We start from the raw sequence: 15,005 nt of genomic DNA on the forward strand, positions 1-15,005 counted from the left end.
TCTTTTATAATAAAAACAAATATTTAATCGTGTTTGAAAGTGAAACTGAACGAGAGCTAGGAGTAAATATTTTATCCACATCTACATCTAATCCAATCCAAGAGGATTGCCAAAAAATAATAAAAAATGGAGTTTTCAATTTTGAGAAGTACCTTTGGAGCTTACTCTAGTTCACTGTAGCTGGGGTAATGTATCCAGGATTCGCAGTAACTGCTGTGCGTCACGCAAGCGTTGTTTCCTTTCTAACCGCCGCGGGAACAAACCCCACGAGAGAACCCCACGGGCTCCTTGCGCGGCACTGCAAAACATATTTCACGGTGGGGGAATTTTTGATGCGGGTTCCGTAAACCCGACAATTTGTGAACGGGACGTTTGACCTGCAACGACAATCATGGTTGATGTCTGCGAGCTGAGCGTCGGATCACTTGATGGCTCGTTCTTTCAACCTCTATGTTCGATATGCTAGTTTTCTCTTGAAATAGTCGTTCTGCAGTGCCCGGCCACAAACATTGCGAGGGTCTCAAATCTCGTGGAAATCCACCATTTTCAAAATTACCGTTGTTGAGTATCTGGTCGCATTTGTGCTTATTGTGGGCTATCTTTGGCCCTTTAGTTCGGTCAGGGCAGCACTATCCCATTGCCTTTCAATCACCACAAGAAGATGAACACACAAATACTATCCATTTTTTTAGGCAGGTGGCAGCATTTGTTTAGGAAATGATGGATTGGGTGACGGTCTACAATATTTAACCCATTTCAACCTAGCTCTGAGACCTGCGAGGGTTCAGAACGTTTTCATTATGAGGCGCGTAACACTTGTCTGTTCCAACTGTTCAAGTGTGCTCCTATTGGCCGCAACAGACACACCAAGCAGTAGCAACTCCTACAACGCCGAAAAGAAATGCTGGGAACTTGCTCTACTGAACCAGGCTGTAGCAGGCAGCGGAGGCAACCTCGGAGAATAAGCAGGCGAGCGGGTGAGGGCAGGCGAGCAACTTTGCTACTCTTCTTCCTTTCTCTTACGTCAAATACTTTACTAGGCAACGCATCTAACTGTGAAAATGTGATGGCTGACAGTTTTTGCTTAGTTGGAATTGGCTAGATGTGCGCGGCCTCGAGATTTTCTTTTTTGAATTGTTAGGGGTGGCTGCTGTTATCTTCGTTGTTGGCATCCTTTGAGACAGTGGAGACAGCTGCCTTTGCGTCTTGGCGAATCCAGTATCTCGGTGCGTCAGTGGCGGCCCTCTCCCCTTGGCACAGCGCGATTGCGTGGACGGCAGAATGCGCACACATTTTTTCAGACGCGAGGTTTCCAAACTGCTCGGGAAGAATTTTGCACTGTAGGCACGCTGTCTATTGCAAATGAGTGTAGTAGCATGTATTCCTTCTAATAAATTATTTGGTTATGTTTCAGACGAGATCGCTACTCGTCTGAAACAGTTCATGAGATAACCATACGCTCAATTTATCCGTAAATCTGTGGCGCTACTCCGACGAGATCGATTGTGGCAGTGGACGTTCATTCGAAGTTTAATGGTTTCGCAGCAGAGGATTCTTGACCAGCAGATGACAGCTGGTTCCTCCGGGCCTCAAATTTGGCGCACTGTCACAAAAGCTCCCACGACATAAGGTCATGTGCCTTGCTCCGACGTTCTTATTGGGTAGTGGGGCCCCTAGCCTTCACAGTTTGCCAAGTTATCATAAAACGGAGTATAGTTGTGAATGACTTACTTCTCAAAGGCCTTTATCCTGTGTCTGAGCACAAAAGAAATCTGAGAAGTATAAACTGTGTCAAGTGCAGGGACACATGTTTTGTGTTTCTCAATTTTTTGTTGTTCCTTACATTCGAGGTGTTAAATCTGCTCGAGCTTGTCTGCCCACTTTTCACTTTTTCTTCAGTCCGTTCTACTTTGTTTACACGTGAAGTTTAAGTTACCACTCCTGTAGTATACATGGCACTTTGTCACAAATGTTTTTTTTTACCCTGACTGCAATCTTCTATTTGTTTTTGTTTTTCAGGTGTGTTTTGTTGCTTGCTGGAAACCAGGGTTGTCAATTTGAGAGGGGGGTTCTGGATTGTGTACTATGTCATAGGTTTGTGCACTTTGTGTAGGATATCCTGGAGGTGTGTAGAAATCACTGCTTGAAGCATTTGAAATCGGTAGCAGAAAAGTTGTGCCGTACACAGTAATCCAATTTATTGTACTGCTTTTTTTGTGTCCTATAAATCAATATAACTTGTCTATCTGAAATCTAATTTTTCTTAAAATATGTGACTCAGCATTGGAATGATGCGATTAAAATTTGAACTGAACTGCCCTGTTACTGAAAGCCGGTAACAAGAACTTCTCTATGAATGGAGTTCATGTTCATATTTAAGAAAAGTGACTCTGTGTCCTATTATTACATTAGAGCAAGCAAAAGTTTTGCTTTCTTGAGCTCATGATTCACTCTAAATAAAATGTCGGCTTCAGGACTACTTCTTTCTGTTTTGCAAGACGGAGGCTTTGGCGTGTAGATGGCCGTAAAGATATATATATATTTTTTTCTTTAATTCTTGAATTATACAATTCTACTTGGCTAAATTAAAATAAAAATAGAATGCCTGTAGGGTAATTAATTTAATTATAAATGTGCTGATAGTGGCAACTTGTATGCTGCTGTTTGGAAATTTCGAGTCTCAGCTTTCGTTTGACCTTATAAACTATTTCTCCTAATCCTGCTTCAGCAGCCTCTGCTCATCCTGAAAATGCAAGAAGACAGTGCTCACTTGGGGACTGAGGACTGTGATGCACAGTCGTGTGTCTCTCTTCATTGCTTGGCAGCCAGAGTGCATGAAGGTCACATGAACATAATGGAATTCGTCTCGCTTTTACTGTCTTTCATTGTCATTCAAAGCAAATAATTGTTCAACATTCTTGTCTACCTTCAACAGCTGTTAGGATGCTCAGCACACACGATATGCATGTATGCAACATTGATTTCAGGTTGGTAATATGATGTGCTTGCTCTGCAGCTTCCTGTTTATCAGATTTAGGTGCAGCAATTTGTTTTACTTTTGCTTTCTTGTCCGAGTGGTCTTTTAGACGAGTTTATATGTCCTACTGTGTTTGTTTTTTCTGTCGGTTTTATTCTGTGCTCTAAGAATGTCGGCACAGTTTTTTGTTTTATCTGCTCGAAGTTCCAAGTGCCTCAAGGCTTCAACAACTTGTTTTCATGACCCTTTGATGACCCTTTGTGCCTCATGTTACTGTTCTCAATCCTTAATTATACCAAGAAAAAAAAAAGAAAAAAGATTGAAGGATAGTATTATTTACTTTTTTTATTATATTCCAGAATGTATGCACATAATTTTTTCTTTTCAGAAAGGAAGATTCCAAGATACCTTTTGTTCCATGGCACAATTGAGGGTATCATCAACCATGTTGGATGCACTTAGGCCTACATAGCATTTTGTACCATAAAACTCTTAATCATCATCATCCTTAATGGTATCAAACAACTTATTATAGATATTGTTATATTTATAGGTATACTTTGTTTTGAACTGAATGCTTTACTCCATTCCCTTTTTGTATTACCTGCTTTCCTGAAAGTGAACAAAGGTGTGTGGGGCAGTAGCCAAAAAGTGGTAGCCGGGCATTTTGTTCTTGTTCAATATTCGGCAGTTCAGACAGTGTGAGGAAATGTGTACAGCTGTTTTTTTCCTTGCTTCTCACTGAACACTTGTATTATTTACAAGCATAAAGAGTCAGTTTCATCCAGTGTTATGTGTTCTTGTCACTAAGACCTATTAACAAATGTGAATGCTTCTAGTCATATCTAGAGCCAGGGGTAGAATGTGATTATCAGTGACTTGGACTGTATCTGAGATGGAACACATTCATAAAAATTGTTGACCTGCACCAGCTAAACAGTTCCATAATATGCTATACCATATTTCTTGGTCTACGGGTTGCACCATTCTGTAAGTGCACCCCCTTGTAAATAGCCGTTTTGTCAAAAAGAATTTGCGTTTAAGTTGCACTTTTGTATAACTCGCACAGTTACAGAATGCTACAAAGAGTGACACGTGGGGTCATCGTAGCCACAGACCATGCCACCACGCCTTAACCGTCTTCGGATCTCCGAAAGAATAGGCCATCGGCGGGTGCTCTGCCCTACTTTTGTTCTAAATGTGGATATGACCTACATCTTGCACAGTTAAGGTACATACTTCTAAAAAGAAGCTTGTATAAGTTGCATCGTTGTATAGGGTGCACCGGCAGGAGTTTTGAAAAGGAATTGTGACCGAAATGCCAGACAATATTTTTGTTTTGCTTTAAAAAGCTTTTTATTACATTTGAGAACTGACGGGCTCCTTTGTCTTTCTTCGTTCCCCAACAGACTTGGAAGAGACAAGTTCTTCTGTGGCCCAAACTGAGGAACGCTTCCACAGCGGTCACTGCGGCTGGCTGTTTCCTTCGCCAAAAAAGCACTGGAATGTGCTACATCAGCCCAAGAAGGGCAGGCACAAATGGCAGTTCTGCCCTGACACTGGCCGCAGCAGAGCGCACATGTCGCGACACGAAAGGAGGCACACCGGCGTGAAGCCCTTCGAGTGCACCACCCGCAGGAGGTCGTTCGGTGTAAAATATTACCTGATCGTTCACGAGAGGACTCACACTGGAGAGAGGCCTTACAAGTGTGGAAGCTCCGGGAAAGGGTTCGGGGATTTGTCTCAATTGACCAAGCACAGGAGGATGCATGGCGGAGGTTGCCCCTACACCTGCCGCAGCTGTCGAAAAGACTTCTCAGACAAGGACAGTCTTCGAGCTCACCCTTGCGCTCCACACGTGTGGTCCTAATGGGATGGCAGTTCGTTTTGGAAGTACAAAGGAGTGTTTTTGGAAATGGGCACGTTTGGACCTGCCTTAGAAGGCTTTGCCGTTTGCTGCAGTTCGTTCACCAGTGAGCTGACGGAGCAATAGAAGTCACATACTCGCCTGACCAATCATTTGCCTATCTTTTATTGCCCGATCCCGCTTGACTTGTGAGTTTGCGGAGAGTGTGATCTTGTGGTGTTAGACCAATGATTGACCAGTTCAATGAGTGTGTAACTTTCATTGCCCAGTCAACTTAGCGATAAACAAATGACAATTAGGTTTTTTATATGATGAATGCCATTGTTTTCCATGATCCTTATCCTCATGTTATTTTGCTGCTGGAGTGTCTGCAGGATTTTTTTTTATTAGTTACCAAGGTGAAGAACATTGCTCACTGTTCTCACTAAGTAACAAGACTGCTTACTGGATTGATCACATTTTTCTGTTGAGATATTTTATAATTAATTTTCACTATTTCACAACTTGTTTTCAATTTGGAAGATTTATTTTGACCAGCATAGAAGAATTTTCGGGACCTCCATTTAAGTGTTGTGATTTAAGGTTCTATACAATGGTTGGCAAACTTCCTCTGAGGGCAAAGTGGAAGTTATATTGTGGGGAAGTAATTTTGCACCCACTTTAGTTACCTTTCAGGGGAAAGGCTACCTTGGATAGGGGGAAGGCAGACTCCTATGTTCTTTTTATTCATCCGAAACAAATTCCTGGAACCATAAGTTGAAAAGAAGGTTTTTCTTTTATTTCAACAATGTTATAGCCATGGAAATAAACCAGGTTGCTAGATAGATCGCATCTGGTACTTTTGTAATGAGGCAGCTTAGTACATCGATGGATTATTGGTGCAAGAAAGGCACACTGGGTGTTGCGTCTCTACCGAGTTTCATATGTATGTTGCTTAGTTTAGTTTGCTTTGACTAATTGATTGGCTTTGTTGTGCTTATTTCTGTCTTATAGGTCTGTGCCACCAAGAATGTGGGTATGCTCTGTTTAGTTTTGTTTGCATTCCACCTAAATGGAAAAGTTGGCAAAATGCTGACACCAGTCGTGTTTTCGTGCAGTGCATAGGTAGTTTTCACGGGAAAGTGTTGGTTGATTTTTGGTGAGATACCCGGTATATGTATTTGTTAATTATTTTCTGCTTTGTTTGGCAGTGTTTATAAGGATTTGAAGTTTTTGAGCTTTTTGCGTTCCAACTCAGAATTAATAGGCTTGAATTTTCTTTCAATCTCGACGCGATTAACCTGAGTGAGGTACATTCGTCGGCAGTTTTACGAGGCGTTGTTGTCCGATACTCGTTGTCGAGGCGATATGACCGTTGGTACCATTGCCGACTTGTACAAGTCTTTGTTTGGTATCAGTATTGTTTTTAGTGAACAAAAATTCACACATACTGTAAAAGGGGAGTTTCCATTTGTGTTTCGGTGATCAATACAGGTGACTAAACTTCTACGCTCCATCTCGCTGGAACTTGGCAAATGGCAAAGGCTACGGTCCGACTGCAATCGGTGCATTGGAGGGAGACGGATGACCGTGCTCCATGTTGCTAGTTGCATGCAGTGCTGTCGAAGCCACAGGCTAGAGATAGGGGAAAGCCGCTTTTGTACGAATTTCGAGTGTCAGGCTAATTTCCAAGGGAGGCAAGAGCAACATCTGGGTTGCTCAAGAGGGTTTGGATAAGATGGAGTTTCTCTTTCCCCCCTTCTCCAACTGATTGGGTTATGCTCTCACCCGGGCATTCTCGTGTGCATGCTCATCGGAATGAACGCCCAAAATACGGTGTCCTCAAATTGTTCTCGCAGTAATCACTAAATGGATGACTCACTTTTGAAAAGTGTCTGTTGTACTAGATACTGCTTTGTGAGATTTTCTACAATGTTCCTAGAGTTTTGCACAAGACCAACATCGTGCGAGAGTTTGTGCAGTCAAAACTCTGACAAAGTGCGATCAAAGCTGGGATCCTTTGTGCAACAATTGTGTATTGCTTGCACTTTTTTTTTACTTTCGAATTGCTCACGAAGATGGCGTGAGAGTTTTACCGGAGGTATTACAGTGAAACATAGAAGTGTGTTGTGCCGTCCACGAGAGTTAAATGAAAGAAAATGAAAACAAAAGCCTACATGGCTTGCACATGACGTCGTTGCACTATGCCGGTGTCACTCCCACTCTTTCTTGACGAGAAAACGCGAATCCAGTAATGCGTAGTGTGCACCGGCAAAGGTACGCGCTCGGCGGCAGGGCCACTACAATGGCCGCTGATATGACCTCGGCGCCGTCTATTGTTCAGGAAGAAACAGCCTCGCATCTTTTTTATTGTAGAAGCGTTCATGCGGCTTACAAACTGCCTTACTAAAAGATGATGTAGGGGAGGGGGAAAAAAAGGTCTGACCAACAAAATTGCTTATAGACCGTGAAGGCATTTGCACTTTACTTTCGATCGACTGCATGTAACCGCTTACAACAAAGCAGCACCATCTATCGGGTAGTCATGGAACTCTTTTAGTCTGCGCATAACTAGATGGAAGACTTTGCAGCGTCTGCAAGATCAAATCTATGCTGTGTCTGTGAGAAGTGGTCACTTATAACATCAGAACTATTTTTGGCCCACGATTGAGAATGGTGCGTAAAAATATCGGCAAATATATGTAGACCCGAAGTGTTCCAGGCCTGGTGGATTGATGGCGCCAGCGTCTATTCTCGTCGTAAGTAGCTGCAGTGTGGTCGATCGCACTCGAATGCCAATATGTGGACCAGCGTCAAGTGCGTGGAAAGCAAAGAGCTTGTAGCACCAAGTTACACTCTGTTGTGGTTTATGAACAGCGGGACAGGCTCCGTTCACAAAGCCCTCTGCTCTTTCTACGTTAGCAGAACAAACACCAGAGAGGAGGAGAGTCCACTCGCCACCTCTCTGGCATTTGCTCTGCTAAAGCGGAAAGATCGTGGGAAGAGCTTGGTGCTGCTCTTGACCTGCGACGAAGCATAGCAAAGGCCTAGTCAGCCTTCGTACTCATTTTAAAAGTGAAGAAGGGTTTCGTTTTCATTTCAGTGCCCGAAACCGACACCAGGCCCTTCCCAGACAAGCCAAAAGAAATGCTTCGTTCCACGGGAGGGGACGGCTGTTACGGCGACGACTGCGGCACCGTGTCCCAGGGCCACCCTCCGGACGCCCACCCGAGGACGCCGTGCCGGTGGGGAGAGGCCAGGCATCGGTGCCGCTTCTGCCCTTACAGCCACAGCCAGAGAGTTCACCTGGCCAGGCACGAGATGAAGCACACGGGAGAGAAGCCCTTTTGGTGCGACATGTGTGGAAAGGCGTTCACGCGCAGCAGCTACCTGACGGTGCACCAGCGGCTCCACACTGGCGAGCGGCCCTACACCTGCGACACCTGCGGGAAAAGCTTCGTCGGCTCGTCCAGCATGCTGGCTCACAAGAAGCTACAGGCCTGCCAGCTCTACAAGTGCCGGCACTGCAGCAGGGCGTTTGCCCGCGAGGAAACGCTCGTCGTGCACAGCCTCTGTCATAATCAGGCCAATTCTTGAAAAGGGGCAGTGCGGCGATTTTGACTTTGAAAGAATTTGCGGTTTGTATTTTTCGGGTTCATCTTGGTGCAAGTGAGGGAAAATGCGCCACCTTCCCCCGAAACACTGCGATTTCAATTCATAATCGCGAAGGAAAACATTTTTTTTCTGGTCTGTTGCCATGTGTGGCAGTTGTCGGGACTACAGTGTGACGTTTTTCGGAGTGAACGAGTTTTCGTGTTGCCATCTATCGGAAGTCAACAGAAACATTTCCCCTCCGTCGCTAAGCATTCCACCTTTTCCGTGGTGTAACCATCTTTTGTCTCAATCGCTCACCGCAACATTCAGCGATTCCAAGCGGGTGCAGTGCTCTATCGTAGTCAAATCTGGCTTTGAAAAGTTGATGATCGCGGAGGGAGGGTCAGGGCCATGGAGGTAGAATTGAACGTGGTGCACCGGGTGATGGCACTATGCACCTCGCTTAAACCTTCCGCTGTAAAACAAACCAAAAGAATCGGCACCTGTACATAGGAAACTCAAACTTTCGTTGAATGTGGTCAGTTTTACCATGTGAAATTCTAAAGTGTAGTTTTCTTTGTGTAAAACATCAGAGCAGAAAGCTTGCCAAAGTCGAAGTTGGGTGCATTCGCCGACGACCAAGTTAGCGACACTATTTACTTGTGGCGTCATCTCCCGATAGGTGCAGCGAGCAGACGACGCACTTTGTTGTCTGCTTGTTGGTTCTATCGGGAGATGGCACCTCAACTGAATCTGCCTCAGTAGCTCGTTTGTGTATGCAAATTTCTGCACTTCTGATGTTTATTTTGTATCGGAGATTTCCATTTTTTGTTTTTTACAGCTTTTATTTCTTTTGACCTGGAATATTCAGGCTGATTTGCGTCATTTTCGGTTTTCTAGTTTACTAATGAACTCTCCAGTTTAGTTTTTCACCCCAAACATTCTAAAGCGATAGGCTTTTACCTAGAAACACATTGTAGAGAAACGTGCATATTATGAATAAATTTTTAAAATATAGTTTAATCACATGGAACTCTCCTGCATTCCTTCAATAATTTTTTATTTTATTTTGGGGTTCAGGTGGTTTTTAGCTTTGCATTCTCTGATTTAGGGGGAGACTTTCTTGCGGATCTGTGCCATTTCATCGAAACGCATTTCATGGACAACTTTTTGTCAACGCACATTACATGGATTGACGTTTTGTCGACACCACAACGTTTTATAGAAAATCTTTTTGTGGACAGAAGCTCCTGCAACGTTTCGTCGATGAAATGCTTTTTTTTTTTACCAAGTGAATTATAGATTGGACTGCTCTCGAAGGAAGAGTAGTAAATTGAATGATTCATTCATTTATTCATTTCGTTCACTGGAAGGTACTGGAACTATAGTGAAAACATTCCGACGGCTTTGCCTTTGCTTCGTCCAGGAAAAATGGAATATAATCTCAGGCCCAAGCTTGCACGAGGCCTCGTCGGAACTGCCAAGGGTTGGGCAAGCTAGACTATAATATCTGGATGCTGGTGACCGAGGCGGTATGCGCGGAAAGACGCTTTTGACGGAATGTTGTGAGCTTGGTTTGTTATTGAAAGGAATGCAGGAGCCTTTTGTTGAAAGGATCTGTCTATAGTTCGACAAACTAATTGATTCCGCTTTCTCGCACGTCAATAATCTGAAGTTTATAGACGTAGTGTTCTTTGATGTTCTGTACAGAACATTTGCCTGTTGGTATCGATACAGCAAACATGTACGTCTGGTGCATGAGAGTGCTGTTATTTATGGAACATGGTGTACCATAGCCCAAGATAACCCCCTTTGATCAGGTTATCTAGAAGTAGTCAAAATAGTCCTAATATATAATTTTTTTAACTAAAAATGTAGGGGGAAAAAGAATTAGGCAGCACAAAGCTGTACATGTGTAGTGTTTGTTTTGGCACTTTTTGCTTATGTACTAACTTTCTCGGTATTGTGGTTTGTTCTGGGATGATGGTCAGCAAAAAGGATGTTGCATGCCGTTTTGGGTAACGAGGAATCTAAAAGTCTGGTTTTCTTTTTGGGAATCTTGCCAGGTGAGCATACTTTTGATTTGGTCAGATTGCTTGAATTATGTGTAGTCAATACCGAAGTATGTGCATAATTTCATATATTAGAATATATGTTAAGACTATTTGAATGTGTGCCTTTGTTCTTGCATTAAAATTTTTGTTCTGGCATATTTGCTCTCCTTTTATCTTTCACTGTGGCGCGGTTCTATAAACTGCATGATCATAAAGATGCAAATGAATATTAATATTACGAATCAGCTATCTTTGAACACAAACAGTGGGGACAGGATCAAGGTGCTGAGTTTTCAGTTAATCACCCTCTAGAAAAACAGATTATTCTTGCATGCTTGATAAACGAGGTGTTTCGTGAATCATAGGCCAAAACAACCACAAGATAACTACAGCATACAAAAAAGAAAAAAAAAAATTGATGCCATATTAGTCATTGTTTGGGATATTAAAATTTGGATCATAAAGTTTTCAATTGGTAAAAATAAAAGTATAATTTCAGCTAAAACTTGCTAAGCATCATTGAAAACAAAACAAAAATTCAGTAAATTTTAGGACTTCGAAAAACGTCGGTTAACGGGTCTATATCACATGAGCGAATGACATTTTAGCGAACAGCGACATTTTAGCAAATCGACATTTTGGCGAATAACGGGGGTGCACGTTAACCCATCCGCCGTAGGGAGGCTCAAGTGAGGGTGGGTGCAACAGCAGCTAGATCGGGGATCACGGGACATGGACGCCATTTAATTGCTAAATTTTGCTGGGAGTCTATGGGGCAAAGGGTCCTTTTATTTTTTAACTCGGCTCATAAGAGCCCATTAAGGTGCTTGAATAATTTACACGAGGTATAAATGATTATTTTCCCATAGCCATCAGTTTTGTTGCAATAGGTTAAGTATTTTGTTAACGCGAAAATAGTAAATTGCGCCATCTTGGACGCTGCTGCTTGCCTGGCAACCCTGCTTTCTCCTTTCAACGTTTGCAATTCTCGGAGCGAGAGAGGCTGTGCCAAGGCGTTCGTTGCTTGCAATGGGAGGCGAGAAGAGGAAAGGTGCATGGAGCAGCAGGGTTGGAACAGAGCGGGCGTCTGCTCTTGTGCGGGCAACATTGGCGCATATCCTTTCCGGAATCCTCTCTCTCAGGCGCTGCCATTAAATTGCAAACGCTTTCCAGGTTTTGAGTTGCGCCCACCCTCACTAGAGCCTCCCTAATCCGCCACGCTGCGCTTTACGCCGTTTGGCGGCGACAGTATGCGGCGGCTCATTACAAAAATGTAGGGATGTCGCGAACCACCCTAAGTTTGATTTCGAAAGGTTTCGATATCTGCGAAGCGAGCTGAGGTTCGATTTCAATATTTTCGTACCAACCGAGGTTCGAATTCGAAAAATTAGCGACTTTCGATCACAGTGGAGTTTCGAATTCGAAAAGTTCGAAGCTTTCACGGTTTCTAAAATTTCGGATTCGAATATTTCAAATATTTTTTTACTTCGATCAGGTTCGATAAAGTCGAAGATTTCGAAATTTTTTGGAAATAAAATTCGAAAACTTTGAACGCTTCGAATTTTTATAGACATGAAGTTCGAACAATTCGAAGATTTCGAACTTCTTTCCGCATAAAGTTCGAAAAGTTTGAATGTTTCGATTCTCTTTCAACGCTAAATTCCCCCCCCCCCCCCCCCCCCCCCAAAAAAATGAAACTTCGAAGATTTGAATTCCTTTCTAGTTTAAGTTTTCAAAGTTCGAAGTCCGGTTTTCAAGTTCCTCCACAGTTTCAGTTTCAAATAATGTTTTCACGACTCACTGGTTTTCACAAAATCAAGTTTAGAAAAGTTACGGTGTGATAACTAAATTCTGCGAAGTTGGTCAGGCAATTAAATGAGATGACGAGTGTCGCGGATGTGCTGGAATATTTGCCAGTGCACAGTGACGTGTGACCATAGATCAGTAATTGTGACCGCCAGCCCGGGGGGGGGGATCTTTAACCTGCATCACGCAGTAGTGATCACACGAACACACTGTTTTACGAGACTCATCCAGTTCGAAATGGCCAGGGGCGGGCAGGAGGTTGAGGCTCAGAAAAACCTTGAAGCGAACTGGCAAACTACCTCGCCACCCCTTGCACGCTGGTAGTAATCCGATCGAACGCCGCCCGAGTGACACTGGCATATAGTAAGTTAAGTTTGTAATTGTCCTGGAGGTTTATTTTCTGAGACGGAGGAATCGACTCGCAAAAAGCTGACACAACTCGAGGTCGAGGAGCGTTCTACCATACCAGTAACGTCGGAAGAGGAAAAACGGGGGGAAAGAGGGTAGTGGGAAGGGGAGGGGGGGGGGGCTTCAGCTTCCTTCTCCCTCTTCCAGATATTTCGGACTGTTAGAGAAAACAATACGGGAAAGAGGGCGTGATCGAGCTTATTTTAATCTGAAATTATTTAAGCATATGTATAGCTACTGTCACTCTTCACTGCATAAAAGATTGCGTAGATGGGTGGTTCGGAAGTTCAAGGCTATGTCTTTTCGACCTAAATACATGTGCCAATAGTAAAAAAAATAAAAAATAAAAATAAAAATAAATAAATGTGGGGATAGAAAGCTGGAGGAAAAAAAAAAACTATCAAGAATTCGTTGGAAGTGTAGTATTCTTGCATATTCAAAGGTTCAGAACTTCGAAACAAGTTTTTTTACCAAAATGTGTACAGGCTAAAAGAAACACGTCCCAGGAACGTGAAGCGAAAAAAAAAAAAAGTTTTCTTTTAATGACGTGCTGAACTTGAACACTATCAGAAATCTTCTCCCATGAGTTAATTTATTCCTTAACGTGAAAAAACAATAAACACATTATTTTGTATTCTGCAGATGGCAATGATATGTACTGTCTGTGGTGTTAATTTTAATGCGACACCTCAAACTACTTAGATGAAAATAAATATCAAGTTTAGGGCATAATTGCATGTAGATACATGTTTAAAACTCACGTTGAATAACAATAATCACATCTTAAGACGGCACTTACCTAGGCTATACATAGATCATTCTTAAAAAATATAACATCTCTACCATAAATAGCTTCGGCTACAGCGCGCTTCAAATCTGGCACAAACGATAATCGTCAAAAACCCGTAGTCCTTCCTCGCCCCTTCGGGAATTTATTTCTTTAAAACTAAGCATGCCGGAACATTGAAACAAACGACATTGTCTTTCGTAAGGAACGCAGCACCGCGTGTAAAAGTTCGGAAAAAAAAATTACGAATGTACCTCACTACTTGAATCCAAATGAAGCCGTCCGCCGGTCTTTCGAAGTTCGACGAACGTCGAACTTTTACCCTAAACGTTCGAAGTTCGTCGAACTTCTGACTTTTCAGGATTCGAAAGTTCGAAACTTTTCGAATTCTCTTGATAAATCAGTTCGAAAGTTAGAAATTCATCGAATTTTTTGGTCACTCAAGTTCGGAAGTTCGACAAGCATCGAACTTTGCAGCGCAATAAGTTCGAAAGTTCGAAAAAGATAGAATTTTTTAGCGTAATAAGTTCGACGGTTCGAAAAGCGTCGAACTTCTTAGCTTAACAAGTTCGAAAATTCGACTTCTGTCGAATTTTACGATATAGACAAATCGAAATCTTTCGAACCTTTCGAACCGCTTGATTCGATCATTGAAACTTCGATTCAAAAAAAGTTCGCGGCATCTCTACAAAAATGTGAACTCATTTGGCCCACCCGAAAACGCCGCTTCGCGGTGTCCGACTATTCGCTAAAGTGTCATTCGGTAAAACGTGGGCGTTCGCTAAAACGTCATTCGATCAAGTGAGTGCCTCCCGATTTTAACAATGCTAATGGTGGGGCGAGTTGGTGCTGAATTTGAGAATGTATGGTAGAAAAAAGAGCTCAAGACAAGGACAAAATAAGAACTGGACACCACTGTACGCATCAACGCCATCAGCGCTACCACGTATTCTCAAACCCCAAGAAGGATAGAAGGGTACTTCTAACCTCCTTATCAAACCCGGTTTGAACTTTGAATGCACCCCAAGATTTCAGTTTCTCTTGGCAGCGAGAATATTTTTCGATGCAGCGTTTCTTCGATGAGACTGACTGATTTTTTGATGGGACTGAAAATGCCTTTTTGGGGCGGAGACCAGGGGTGTCGCGAACTTTTGTCGAACCAGAATTTTAGGTCGAACTTTCGGGGTTCGACTGGGTCGAACCGGTTCGACGAACCTTCAAACTTTTCAATAGGGGTGTCGCGAACCGGCCGCGGTTCGAGTTCGACCAGGTTCGACTTTTTCGAACTTTTAGTGGAAAGTTTGACGAACCTTCTATTGAGGTTCGACTCGTGTGCGCATGCGCGACAGGCTGGCCAGTTGGCTTCGGATTGGATGATAATGGCTAAGAAATCAATTAGGTGCAGCGCTGATTGGCTATTTCAGTTAATACAGTACTAAAAATTAAGTTATTAACTTCTTCATTGATTAGAATTAGTTTCTTTTAATTGCAGCTTTTCACAATATAAAATAACCCTTTGCATAAAAAAAAAAA

General features: G+C 42.8%; 1 protein-coding gene across 1 annotated transcript; it reads left to right on the top strand.

The window, feature by feature from the left end:
- The first annotated feature begins 865 nt into the window (after positions 1-865).
- On the top strand, positions 866-10,629 carry LOC8039673 (zinc finger and SCAN domain-containing protein 12-like). The gene is made up of 2 exons (XM_040503079.2): positions 866-977; positions 7,927-10,629. The coding sequence occupies exons 1-2, from the start codon at positions 902-904 to the stop codon at positions 8,418-8,420; spliced, it is 570 nt and encodes a 189-aa protein (XP_040359013.1). The 5' UTR covers positions 866-901; the 3' UTR covers positions 8,421-10,629.
- The last annotated feature ends 4,376 nt before the right edge of the window (positions 10,630-15,005 follow it).

The sequence above is a fragment of the Ixodes scapularis genome, unplaced genomic scaffold, assembly GCF_016920785.2.
Source record: "Ixodes scapularis isolate PalLabHiFi unplaced genomic scaffold, ASM1692078v2 PGA_scaffold4__175_contigs__length_147842914, whole genome shotgun sequence".
Taxonomy (NCBI): Eukaryota; Metazoa; Arthropoda; class Arachnida; order Ixodida; family Ixodidae; genus Ixodes; species Ixodes scapularis.

What these genes read in the sequence shown, in the direction of transcription:
- LOC8039673 (XM_040503079.2), top strand. Translation starts at nt 902, where the DNA reads ATGCTGGGAACTTGCTCTACTGAACCAGGCTGTAGCAGGCAGCGGAGG. An exon ending in GAGAATAAGCAGGCGAGCGG is followed by an intron (nt 978 to 7,926) that starts GTGAGGGCAGGC and finishes TTTTCATTTCAG; the next exon opens with TGCCCGAAACCGACACCAGG.